General features: G+C 39.5%; 1 protein-coding gene across 2 annotated transcripts; it reads left to right on the plus strand.

The window, feature by feature from the left end:
• Positions 1-368: 368 nt before the first annotated feature.
• On the plus strand, positions 369-1,438 carry LOC147857613 (uncharacterized). 2 transcript variants are annotated; one of them, XM_087327507.1, is made up of 3 exons: positions 369-909; positions 996-1,198; positions 1,264-1,438. In XM_087327507.1, the coding sequence occupies exons 1-2, from the start codon at positions 669-671 to the stop codon at positions 1,196-1,198; spliced, it is 444 nt and encodes a 147-aa protein (XP_087183633.1). In that variant the 5' UTR covers positions 369-668; the 3' UTR covers positions 1,264-1,438. The 2 variants fall into 2 exon arrangements, with proteins under 2 accessions (XP_087183633.1, XP_087183634.1); XM_087327508.1 differs by having other exon boundaries at positions 1,267-1,438.
• Positions 1,439-12,884: the final 11,446 nt, after the last annotated feature.

The following is a 12,884-nucleotide window of genomic DNA, read 5'->3' on the forward strand; positions in this document are numbered from 1 at the left end:
GTGATGAATTTGTTTAGTGCTGAAAATTAGCAACATAACATAATAGGAATACATGGTTCAAATAATCAAAATAGACGATCTCCTTTGAGGCCTTAGAGCAAGGAAGAAAAGTATATGCTCATGTTATATACTTTGGTTTCAACATAGATGTGTACATGGGCAGTAATCTGTTAGATTTTCCGATGCACCAGCTATGTTAAGGTATAATATATTTGGTCTTTTTGACCTTATTTATAAAAGTTTCTTGATGATATACTAAAAAGAAGGAAAGAAGTATATATTAACATCCCTAAAAGACCATAATGGCCATTGAGATCTAACAAAGATTACTTCTCTTTGTTTTTCAGAATTTTGCTCCCATTTCAAAACATTTCTTGTAATTTATAGGTAGAAGAGCTAGGACGATTTGTTTTTAATCTTTCTCTGGTTGTTCCTGAAGGAATGGTTATTTTTTTGCCATCATTTGAGTACGAACAACAGTTTCACTCGGCATGGAAAGTCTCAGGAATCCTTGATAAGATACAAAGGAAGAAAGTTCTATTTCGAGAGCCCAGAGATGCTGCATCTCTTGATACAACACTACGTAAGTACAAAGAAGCTGTAACAGATACTCAGAATCTGGATTCAGGAAGGACAGGAGCTATCATTCTGTGTGTCATAGGAGGAAAATGTCTGAAGGTATCAACTTTAGTGATGGTATGGGTAGATGTGTGGTCATGGTTGGATTGCCATACCCAAGCCTTTCAGATCCAGAACTTGTAGAACGCATGAAGTATGTTGATATGATTCTGTCAGTGCCAACAGAGAGGATGTCTAAGGGTTGTGAGTTGGAAAACACACCATTGAGGAGCTATAATGGCAGAACTTATTATGAGAACCTATGCATGAAGGCAGTAAACCAGTCTATAGGTAATGCTCAAACACTTTTTGACTGCTCTTTTATGTTATGTTTGCATATGTTTCCAAAGCCACTCAGTGTATTAATGTCTTCTTAGGTAGAGCAATCAGGCACATAAAGGATTATGCATCTATTATTCTTGTGGATACCAGATATACATCATCATCTTCTATAACATCAGGGCCAACATCAAAGCTACCCACTTGGATTAAAGAGCAGCTGATCATAGCGACAGGGAACTTTGGAGAGGCACATAAACGAATCCATCAATTCTTCAGGAAAAAACAAGACGATAACTAGGTATGCATGATTGTTTTGATGTCAATTATAAGTACTTTTTAAGTTTTTATTTCTCAAAATTCTAGTAGGAGATGGCAAGATCACTCCAACATGGTAGACTTATCCGAAGGACAGGTTGAGGCGCATCTTTTTCTAGTGTACATTTTTAAAGTGGTACACTATTATCATCAAGAGTTTGAGATATAGGCTTTTACTTCATCATGTTCAGAATACAAATATGGGTCACTAATAGCATAGAATAAGAAAGCGTAGCATTCAAAAAATTGTTCGTCAGGATTGAATCAATGTGTTTCATTATGTAACCTTACTGGGAATGAAGCTGGGAATACTTGATCAATACATACCTGTGTAACGAGATTGTAGATTGTGTCGCTGTAGTAGGAACTTTGAAGAGGACTAGGGAGTTAGGAGTTAGGAGTTAGGATGAGGACTGAGGTAGCGCAACAGAGAGTATAAGAGAGTATACAGTATGTGAATCGTGCAGAAAAGAGAGTCAGGACTCAGGAGGCAGAATATAGGATTATTATTTTTAAATCTAAAAAGTTAAAACCTAAAAACCAAACCGTTAAACCGAAACCGATAAACTGATAAGCCTTTAAACCGCTAAACCGCTAAACCGATAGCACCAAAAACCGAACCGAACCGAAACCGAACCGACTCGTATACTATGAAACCAAACCAAACTAGTTTTTAAACTTTAAACCGATAAACCATTAAGCCACGACTTAGCGGTTCGGTTCGGTTCGAGCTAAAACCGGGCCCATTGCTACTTGTAACATTCTCTATCATGGAGAAGACGATCGAGCCACCAAGTAGACCGTCACCGAAAGCTGAAGAAGCCGTTGTTTAAGAAACCCAAACCCAAAATCTTCAAAGTATGAAGAGAGTAGAAACCAAACTCACAACCCCTAAGCTCATACTAACGAAGGACCTTAAAACTCTTACAAGAAGAAAGAAACTCTAAACCTCTGAAATCCTTGTTGAGAATCAAACTCAACTTCCCTAGTGTGGGAACACACCTTAGGAGCATCCAAGTGTGTGAACACCCCACCACTTTGTATAATAACTAATGTGTCATAGAACTTAACTCCTATGACACATAGTTAGTAGGTAGTTAAGTCTCCACCTCTTTCCCAAGAGGTAGTTGTAGTAAGAGAATATAAAGAGAAGGTGACTACATAAGCACCTTCTCCTCCTCTTGTATGCGATGGTTATTTCCTTGTGAATACAGTTTCTTGTTTTTCTGTCTTGTGTTGACTCTCTCTCTCTCTCTCTCACCCACACATCTTCCTTTTGTTGCACAAAATCATACACTTGATTCTTTACATGGTGTCAGAGCGCTTGGTAGCTTGATCTAAGCCCATCAATGTGTGTTGTGTATACGCCAATGTTCACGAAGAACCGACTGATTGCTGTAGTAGCAACCTTACATAGTTCGTACCATAGAGAAGAAGAATAAGGATAACAACTCCAACCAATCAACCATCATGAATACTCAGATGAGCAGTTCTCTTCCAAGAGAAAAGTTGGATAGAAACAACTTTGTGTCTTGGGAATACAAGATGCACCAATACCTTGTCGGCCAAGGCTATTGGAGGTATATAGAAGGAGCACAAGAAACTCAACCCAACCTAAAACATGCCAACTACCCATCATGGGAGCAAGCGGCAAGCCGTGTGCTATATTGTCTGGCACCATGTGTCCATGATCACATGCTCGACTATATTCGAGAGGCAAAGAAACAGAAGGAAGCTTGGGAGAACCTTGTTACCCGTAGGAGTGTACGGGGCCGTATAAGGGTAAAATATGTTAACGGGGTTGTTGTATATGTGTAATGTATACGAGTGTGAGTGAGGAAAAATATGTGTATGAACACACATGCACAATTATGTGCATGTGTGTAACGGCCTTTTTTGTAATGGTCATATTATATAACCGTTACATTTGATGTACTATATAAACCCCCTATGGGGCATGTAATGAATATAGAACTTTCCCTCTCATTTTTGTGTCATTCTCTATTCTTTCTCCTTCTCTCTTTCTCTCACATGTAACCCCCTTGGGTGGGGGATGGAGCCGTTCTTGGCTTCACCTCCCACCCATAACACTTGGAACGCCTAAATGGCTGTCCCTCCCTTGAGAGGAAGTCTATCCCTCTCTCCCTCTCTGCATTTCTTCCCCTATGTGTGTCTAGCTCTGTATTGGAGAGTGTGGTTTTTGGCGTGGACTCTCAAAGTGAGAACTAGTCTGCAATGGCTAGGGTGTCGAGCTTTTCTTGTGAAAGTTAGAGAGAATGAAGATGCCACGCCACACCACGCCCACGACTCACTCTTATGGATCTTCTCTAATGTGGCTCAGACTGAGGTTATTGCAACATCCATCAAATCTGCGACTGCCCACCTTCTTCTTCACCCCCACCTTTGATGATGATGATGATGACGCTTCCTCTTCTACAGGAAGAACACCATGGATGTAATTGGAATTCATCGGCAAAGTTTCAATAAGATTGCAAGGATTTCTAAAGGTGGTATTTTGGTGAACATTGGAAGCAGGGCTGAAGCGTGATGTGGAGAAGTTGGCTAATCAAAATGAGAGACGGAATGCTTGGTAATATATGTGGCATATACTTCATTGATAAAGGTCATTGGTGGTAATTCCTTGATTGATATGGATGTTAAATGTGGTTGGATTGCTGAAGCTACATGATTGTTCAAGGATTTTCTAGTTAAATATGTTACAATATTCATTGTAATAGTGGACTGTTTTGTATATTGACTTTGGCCACTTTAAGTTTAATACCAATGGAGGATATTTTTTTGAAAAAAAAGAACGCCATGGATGTAATTTGTGGCTTCCTCTCGGTGCCCCTAATTCCCAGACCTACATGTGTACTGGGGCAACACAAAAGGAGTTGAAGCAAGAGGGGGAGCCATGGCGATTGCTATTGCTAGTGACCCAACAAGAGGAGCCACCCCACTGATTGCACATCCCATGACAATATACCCCATAGCCGGATCGGACGAAGAACTTGCTACTGCTCGCATTGACATGGACTGAGCACAAACACATTCTAACTCTGTTTCCTTGCTCCTTGCACCGTCACTCGACTGCTCCTTGCTATGGCGTCTTCTGTTGGGAAAGAAGAGAAAGAGAGAAGAAAGAGAGACAAAACGAAGAGAGAGAGAGAGAGAGAGAGAGAGAGAGAGAGAGAGAGAGAGAGAGAGAGAGAGAGAGAGAGAGAGAGAACACATAAATGTTTTATTATAGAAAAATGCCCTAAATAGTTACAACGTTGGTGGTGGCTTTATATAGACCACCACCAATACACTTACAGTTTCCTTCTCATGAAGGAAATCGTATTCATAATAAGTACTAACTATTAATATATATTAATATATTAATTTTTGCTTAATATTTTCCACACTCCCCCTTAAGCGAAAATTTCTAGAAGTGTAGGTTTTCATCTTTATCTTCAATTACATCAATTAATCCAACTTGCTTGCAACAAATAATGTGCTTAGAATGTTGAAGAGGTTTTGTTAGAAAATCAGCCCACATTTGATGAGTGGGAGCAAACTTTAACTCCATCTTCTTTGTTTCAATGAGATCGCGAAGAAAATGATGTTTTAAGTCCACATGACATATATTGTCACTCATCTTCGGATTGTTGGCTAACTTGATGCAAGATTGATTATCACAAAACAAAGTCACTGTTGGAATAGTAAATAGTTTACATTCTTCGAGCATAGCTTTAATCCATATGCCTTCTTTAGCCGCTAAAGCCGCGACAACATATTCAGCTTCCGTGGATGACAATGCTACAGTAGTTTGTTTCTTCGACTTCCACGAAATTGCAGCGCCGGCTAGTGTGTAAGCATATCCACCTGTTGACTTGTGATCTTCCACATATCCCCCCCAATCCAAGTCTGACCAACCAATTAGTTGGCTAGAGGGATTTGTCCATCCTTGCACAAGTGTGGTTGACTCAGACTGTGTGGCGTAGTAAGTCAATGCATAATGTTGAGTATGCTTCACGTAGCGTAATAATCCTTTGAGCGCGATCGAATGCTTCGGTCCTGGATTAGCCATGAAACCCGCGGCAAAGCAAATATCGGGATGTGAGCAACTTACTAGATATCTTATACACCCAAGGATTTGTTTATAGGGTACATCCTTCATTTCGGAAATTTCTCGTTCATTTTTTGGGGAATCATCATTTGAAAGTTTACATGGAGAGGTAAGAGGAGTACTAATAGGCTTACTATGGATCATATCAAATCTTTGGAGGATAGAATTAATATAATTTGATTGTGATAATGAGATAGTGTGATTTGTTCTATTTTGAGTTACTTTGATGCCTAGAAAATGGGTCATAGGGCCTAAATCGGTAATAGGAAAGATATATGCAAGTTCCTTCTTTGCAATAGTTAGATAAGATTTAGAGTTAGAGATCAAGGGAAAATCATCAACATAGACACCTATGATAACAAAATTGGATTTGGCTTTTCTAACATAGATATTTGGCTCATTGTTTAGACGATGATATCCAGCTTTTATAAGAAAAGAGTGTAGTTTGTGATACCATATGTGTGGAGATTGCTTAAGACCGTAAATAGATTTACGAAGTCGACAAACATGTGTCGGATGACTTGGATCTTCAAAAAATTGTGGTTGTTGTAGATAAAGTTCTACATCTAAATCTCCATGAAGAAAAGCCGTTTGTACATCCAAGTGATGCAATTCTAGATCATGTTGCACGGCAAGAGCAACGAGCATTCGAAAACCACATATTTTTAGCCTTGGACTAAATGTATCTTGAAAATCAATACCTGGTACTTGAGAAAATCCTCGAGCAACTACACGAGCCTTGAAGCGAATTGGATTGCCATTACTATCTCGCTTTATGCGTAAGACCCATTTAGAACCAATTATTTGTCGATCTTTTGGAGACTCAACGAGGGTCCACATACCATTTTTAGGTAAAGCCTTCATTTCTTCTTCCATAGCCTTTCTCCATTTGATAGAATCCGATTTGGAAAATGCATCTTTGGCCGATAGATTTGTGTCATCACTAAGGGTTGGAATATCTTCTTCTTGTATATAAGCTTCATGGTCCAAGTCCACAAAATGTGCTTCCATTTGATCAAGTTGTTCATAAATACTACTTAGAGATCTATACTTTGGAGGTGGAGAGTCTGGTGGAGAAGTTGGTGATGAGCTTGGAATGAAGGATTAGGAGAGGGAGTGGCGAAGATAACATTATTTGTATTATTTGAGGGAGTTAAACAATGTGTATTTAAAGGAGTATGAGGAAGAGAATCATCTAGAGATTGGAATGAGGGAAGATGAGAAGAAGAATTAGTTGGTTGAGTAGGATTGATCTTTGCCTTGTGAATAGATGGAAGAGCAACACAAATAGTGGAAGTAGAGGATGAGCTAATGTTGGTTCCTTCAATATGAGAGCTATTAATATTAGAGATGGTTGAGGAAGATGGTTGTAAGTGGGTAGGGGTAGGTAATAAGGGAGGTAGATTAGAAGAGAGTGAAGAAGAAACCTTTGTAGAAGGCCCATTTTCTTGGAATATCACATTACGACTAAAGAATATTCTTCATTTTTGTGGATCGTAGATCTTGTACGCCATGTATCCCGAAGCTTCTCCATATCTGATGAAAATTGATTTTGTAGCCCTTGGATCTAGCTTATTTCTTTGAACATTTGGCACAAACGCATAAGCATCACAACCAAAAATACGAAGGTTACTTAAGTTAGGTTTGTGACCATGCCATAATTCATAAGGGGTTTGGAGCCCCAAAGATCTATGAAATCCTTGATTTTGAATATAGCAAGCGGTGCCAACCGCTTCCTCCCAAAATTGAGGCGATAAGTGAGCAAATTGTAACATACTTCGAGCCATATTGAGAAGTGATCTATTCTTTCTTTCAGATACACCATTTTGTTGTGGTGTGTGTGGTGTTGATATTCTATGATGTATACCTTCATTATGATATAAACTTTGAAATTCATGAGACATATACTCACCACCACCATCGGTTTGAAGACTTTTAATCTTTGATGGTGTTTGCACTTCCACTCGAGCCTTGTATTCTTTGAATGCTTGATAAGCTTGACTTTTGTACTTGAGAAAATGCAAGATTGTAAATCGACTAAAGTAATCTATAAAGCTAATGAAATATTTGGCTCCACTAAGGGAAGGGGTTGGAAAAGGTCCACATAGATCACTATGTACTAATGCAAGAGGGGTAGTGGCTCTAGATCTATGCTTTGGGAAGGGTTGTTGGGGCATTTTCCCAAGGATACAACTTTCACACAAAGAGATGGGTTTGAAAGGTTCTTTTGGCAAACCATGGACTAGATTATTACATTGTAATGTTTCTAGATCATTGAAATGCATATGACCTAGACGAAAATGGCAACGAGAAGAAGGAGAATGAAGATTGGTTAAAGATATGGAGGATTGTATTGGGGTAGTATAATATGCTTCTAAAATAAGAGATGTAGGAATACATTTTATAGGATATAAGCCTCCTTCTCGTTTACAACATGTTCTAATAAGTTCTCCATTTGAGGCTTTATGTTTAATAATAGCATGGTTAGGATAAAATTCAATGATTGTACCATTTGTCGTTGCTTGACTAACCGATAGCAAATGTTTGGTGATGCCCGGGACATAGAGAACTTCATTGATTGTGAAATGTCTTCCTCCTGTGACTTCAAAAGTAATATCACCCTTGCCAATAGCTTGTTTAGTCCCATTATTTCCAAATCATTGTAATTAACAAGCGCTTGGAGTGTATGCGCTTGTTGGGTGTCATTTTTCGGTTCGTCGATAGTTTGTAAGTGCTTCCACATGGCTTGAGCCATCTCCATGTTCCGCAATGTTTCTCCAGTGCCATCACTTACGTGCATTAGAATTTCCATTCTTGCACACAAGTCCTTTTCTTCAAATTCTTCAAGTTCGTCGCCTTTTTCAAGTTTTGTTGACGATCCTGAAATTATGTCCCATACTTTATTATATTTAAAAAGTAATTCTAATCTTTCCTTCCAAATTGATCATGTGTCTGATAATTTCTCGATCGTGAATTTTCGCATGTTGAGTTGCGACAACGACATAGATTGTGCCATTATTGCAGAGGACTGTCCAGATCAACGCACGGCAAACACAAAATTGTCGTTTGTTATTTGACGATCTTGGACACTATGAATATAATTATTTTTGTATGGGCATGAAAGATAAATTATGGTAAGGGCAAGTGTTTTGTAATTTTAGAAAGGCATAGGCTATAAGGCTATTAGGTCATTTGGCTCTGATACCATGTTGGGAAAGAAGAGAAAGAGAGACAGAAAGAAGAGAGAGAGAGAGAGAGAGAGAGAGAGAGAGAGAGAGAGAGAGAGAGAACATAGAAATGTTTTATTATAGAAAAATGCCCTAAATAGTTGTATTATATAGACCACCACCAATACACTTACGGTTTCCTTCTCATGAAGGAAACCGTTGTCGTGTGGCGTGTGACACACGTGTCAAACGTCGGGATGTGCGTGTCACAAATGTGGACAAGCACCGGGCCTCTATCCGCTAGAGGTTATGGAGGATCGATGATGGGATTTCCGTGCCTACGGGTTGGTCCAACGGGACCACCGAGGTCTTTGACTAGGGGGAACAAATCGGGTGAGTTGTGCTTGCAAGGAGTTGTGTTTATCGTCGGGTCGTCCTTTATTGTCGAAGACGCACCCGAACCCGACTCAATGGTGTGGTGGATTGATGTGTAGGCGACTGAAGTGACGCACTAATGTGGTTGAGAGTGAGAAAGAGAGAAGAAAATTGAGGAAGTGTTTAAGATAGATAGATAGATAGACGAATCGAAATTCCAATTCCGGGTTTGAACCCTTGACTTCAATTTAGAGAAACAAGACACATTGCCAATAAGATAACTAAGATTTATTAATTATTATTAATTGCATACATTACTTGCTTTCCCCATAGATTGATTGATTCCCCTCTTATATAGATGCCCCTATGCATATGTGCATGTGAGGGTGTAAGACATGCATGAAATGCATGTGATGCATGATGACCATGTACCTCATCCAAGCTCTCATGTATACGCATTCACATGTAAAATGTACTATAAAAAAAGTAAGGGAATAACCTAGTGTAATGGTATGTCAATTGCTTCCTTACTTAGAGGTGTAAGGTTCAAAACTCTACTTGTACCTCATTGTATGCCACTAGGCCCTAAGCTTATTTTTTATATTTCGTGTAATGAACACCTATACACACATCGCACGTGCACATTAACCATCACCCCTTTTATACATGTGCATATTGCACGTTCTCGGTTTTTCCCGTTTCACTCGACTTTCACACTGTTGCCGAAAATCTCCACGACACGGTATTCATAAGAAGTACTAACTATTAATATATTAATTTTTGATTAATATTTTCCACATCTTCTACAAGGGTCTTCTCCCAAATGGGAAAGATGTTGCACTGAACAAGCTAGTGTTGTCTTCTGCTCTCTGCTATTTTTCTGTTCGAAAACAATTAGGTACTAGGCACTGCTCTACATGTATATTGTTATTCATCTATTTATCCAATAGAGCAGATTGCATTGCCAATGCACTAATTCCTCCACCATCTACCATCTACTCCCCTTTCTCTCCGACTCTCTCTCTCTCTCTCTCTCTCTCTCTCTCTCTCTCTCTCTCTCTCTCTCTCTCTCTCTCCCATCTTATGATGCCTAATGTGAAGATGTAGCCACATTGGTTCAATTTTCTGAATGCTTTAGAGCTGCTCGATTACGGGAGGCTTGCACCAAATTCATGGCACTATGTAAAAAGAGGCAAGAAGCTGGTCTGGAGATGGAAGAAATCCGACTTTCCAAACTCTCAAGTAGAGATGGCAGCTTTACCTTGGCAATGGATGGGTTGAGAGCTGGTCTAATTCTCATGCTCATGTGATCCTTGCATCAGACAATGGAATTGAAAACCTTATTGGAAGAGGTTCATTGGATGCGTCCACAAAGGCACAATCCTCAACTCCTGCCAACATTCTCAACACACATAAACTTTCATTAGTAAAGTTATCAAAGCAAAATTATCGCATTTGGAGTGCTCGACTCGAATTATTATTTCAACACTACAAACTTTGGGATGTAGTGTCAGGATTATCTACAAAACCTGAACTCCCCGGGCCTGATCAAGTTATTTGGGAAGAGAAAGATCTTGTAGCAAAGATGGAATTATTAGCACATATATCAAATGTTCAAGGAGAAGTAGTTAGAAAGTTACAAACTTCGCATCAAATTTGGGAGAAATTAAAGACACAATACGAACCAAAGACGGATGTAGCACAAGTGCACACACTACGTGCATATGTCACATTTACAATGAAAGAAGAAGAAGATGTAGATAATTTTCTAATAACTTGGGAAAAGAAATTGGATGATACAATTACATCTGGCTTGGACATTTCCGACAAACTACAAAGATGTTTATTATTAGGTGCTTTACCCTCTTCTTGGTCATCTTTTGTGACTACACAAAATTTAAATAAACAAGCTACTGTGGAAGATCTCATGGGAGACATAAGGCAAGAAGACTCAATGAGAAAGACAAGAGAAGAAAACACATCAACACAAGCAATCGCTATGGCAGCCTATCGACCTCATCTCAAATCACAACCAAGATATAAGAGTTTCAAGAGTCAATGGACTAATGCACCTATGACGAAAGGAGGAATGAAGTTCACTAGGTCTTATTGCAACATTTGCAAAAGACCAGGCCACGCACCACAAGAATGTGAGGCAAAACATAAGATTCGGAGATTTCCAAGCAACATTCGTCGACCACAAGTGCACATTGTCAAAGAATTCGAGGAAGAGAGAAATGAAGAAGAAGAAGAAGAAGAAGAAGAAGAAGAAGAGGTTTATGCCGCCTCGATGGAAGAAAAGGATGAATATGAAGAAGAAGGTTACAGTGACTTGATGCAAGCTTTCATGGCTGAAGCACTTGTTGCAGACATACCAACAAAGAAGGATGACAAATGGTATCTCGACACCGGAGCAACAAATCATCTCACACATCGATCGAATTGGCTTCAAAGGTACACACCCCTACAAAATTCAATAACTGTTAGAATTGGAAATAATGGAGTAAAACAAGAATTAGGCAAAGGCCAACTTACTTTTCATCTCCCCGGAGTAGAAAACTTCACCATAAATGATGCGTACCACGTGCCCGGTATCACCAAGAACCTCCTTTCGATAAGTCAAGCAACTTCGAATGGAACCATCATCGAGTTCCATCATAACCAAGCCGTGATTCGTCATCTTCTACCAAATGGTCTCACCACACGAACTTCCTGCAAAAGACAAGGAGGGTTATATCCAATTAGTGTACATCCAACAACCCAATCAACAATCGAAGTTCACACAACCGAAATCGAAAGACAACAGGAACTCACTTTACTTTGGCATTACCAACTTGGACATCCACACCTTGCTGCTATGCGAACACTCCAAACTCACAAGCTCGCTCAAGGAGTCCCAAAGGATATGTTTTGCAAAATCGACTTATGTGAGGTGTGCTTGTTCGGCAAAATGGCATCATCAAAGTTTCCTACAAGTAATTCACGAAGAAGTTGACCTCTTGAACTCGTCCATAGTGACATATGCGGTCCATTCCCAATTCAATCACTTTTAAAATCAAAATCTTTCATTAGTTTCATCGATGATTATAGAAGGTTTACAATACTAACATTTCTCAAAAGCAAAGACCAAGCGTTCATTGCTTTTACAAATTACAAATCACTAACAGAAAAGCAATTAAATCTACAATTGAAATGTCTACAATTTTACGAGGGGGGAGAATATACATCTAACAAGTTTACAAAATTTTGTAAAGACCATGGAATTTTACAACGAATTTTTGTTCCTTCAACACCACAACAAAATGGTCTAGCCGAACGCAAGAATCAAACACTCCTTAATTCGGCCCGGAGCATGTTGAATCTAGCGTCACTTTTACCCTCATTTTGGGAAGAAGCCGTCGCAACAACATGTTATCTCCAAAATCGTAACTATCATCGAATACTTGGGTTAATCGCACCATACGAGTTATGGTTTGGAGTAAAACCAAATATGCAAGATCTTAAAAATTTTGGTTGCCTTGCATACGCCTTCGTTCCTACTGAAAAACGATCCAAGTTAGAACAACGAGCAAGAAAAGCGATCTTTGTTGGGTACAGAGATGCAAACGGCTACAAGGCTTACCATTTATTCGATCCAACCAAGAACATGTTCTTTTATAGTCGTACTGTTAAATTTGATGAGTCACCATTTTTTGAATCCACGACACCAACGCATAACCCTAAAAATAATACTCATGAAGGAGCCAAACAGTTAAAAGATGATGCCACCACCATTCGCCGAACTCATAATAATGTTGGTGTTGATGTACGCCGCCCTGCAAACAACGCCGCCACCACCATGCCATCCACATCTGCCGTCAAAAGGATATCGCGGTTGCAGACTATCGCCACCTCCCAACCAACACTACCGCCATTAACTTTTGCCACCATAAGGACAACACCACTTCTGAGTTCTGCCACCTCCCAACCAGCACTGCCGCCGCCGTCGCCACCTCCTCCCGCCAACAGAACATGTT

Source organism: Azolla caroliniana, unplaced genomic scaffold (genome assembly GCF_043228905.1).
Source record: "Azolla caroliniana isolate FFs.n. ecotype wild unplaced genomic scaffold, voAzoCaro1.0.p SCAF_11, whole genome shotgun sequence".
NCBI classification, from domain to species: Eukaryota; Viridiplantae; Streptophyta; class Polypodiopsida; order Salviniales; family Salviniaceae; genus Azolla; species Azolla caroliniana.

Excerpts from the sequence above, each read along its gene's own strand:
- LOC147857613 (XM_087327507.1), top strand. The coding sequence starts at position 669 with ATGTCTGAAGGTATCAACTTTAGTGATGGTATGGGTAGATGTGTGGTC. Across the intron at positions 910-995 it reads GGCAGTAAACCAGTCTATAG|GTAGAGCAATCAGGCACATA; the intron begins GTAATGCTCAAA and ends ATGTCTTCTTAG.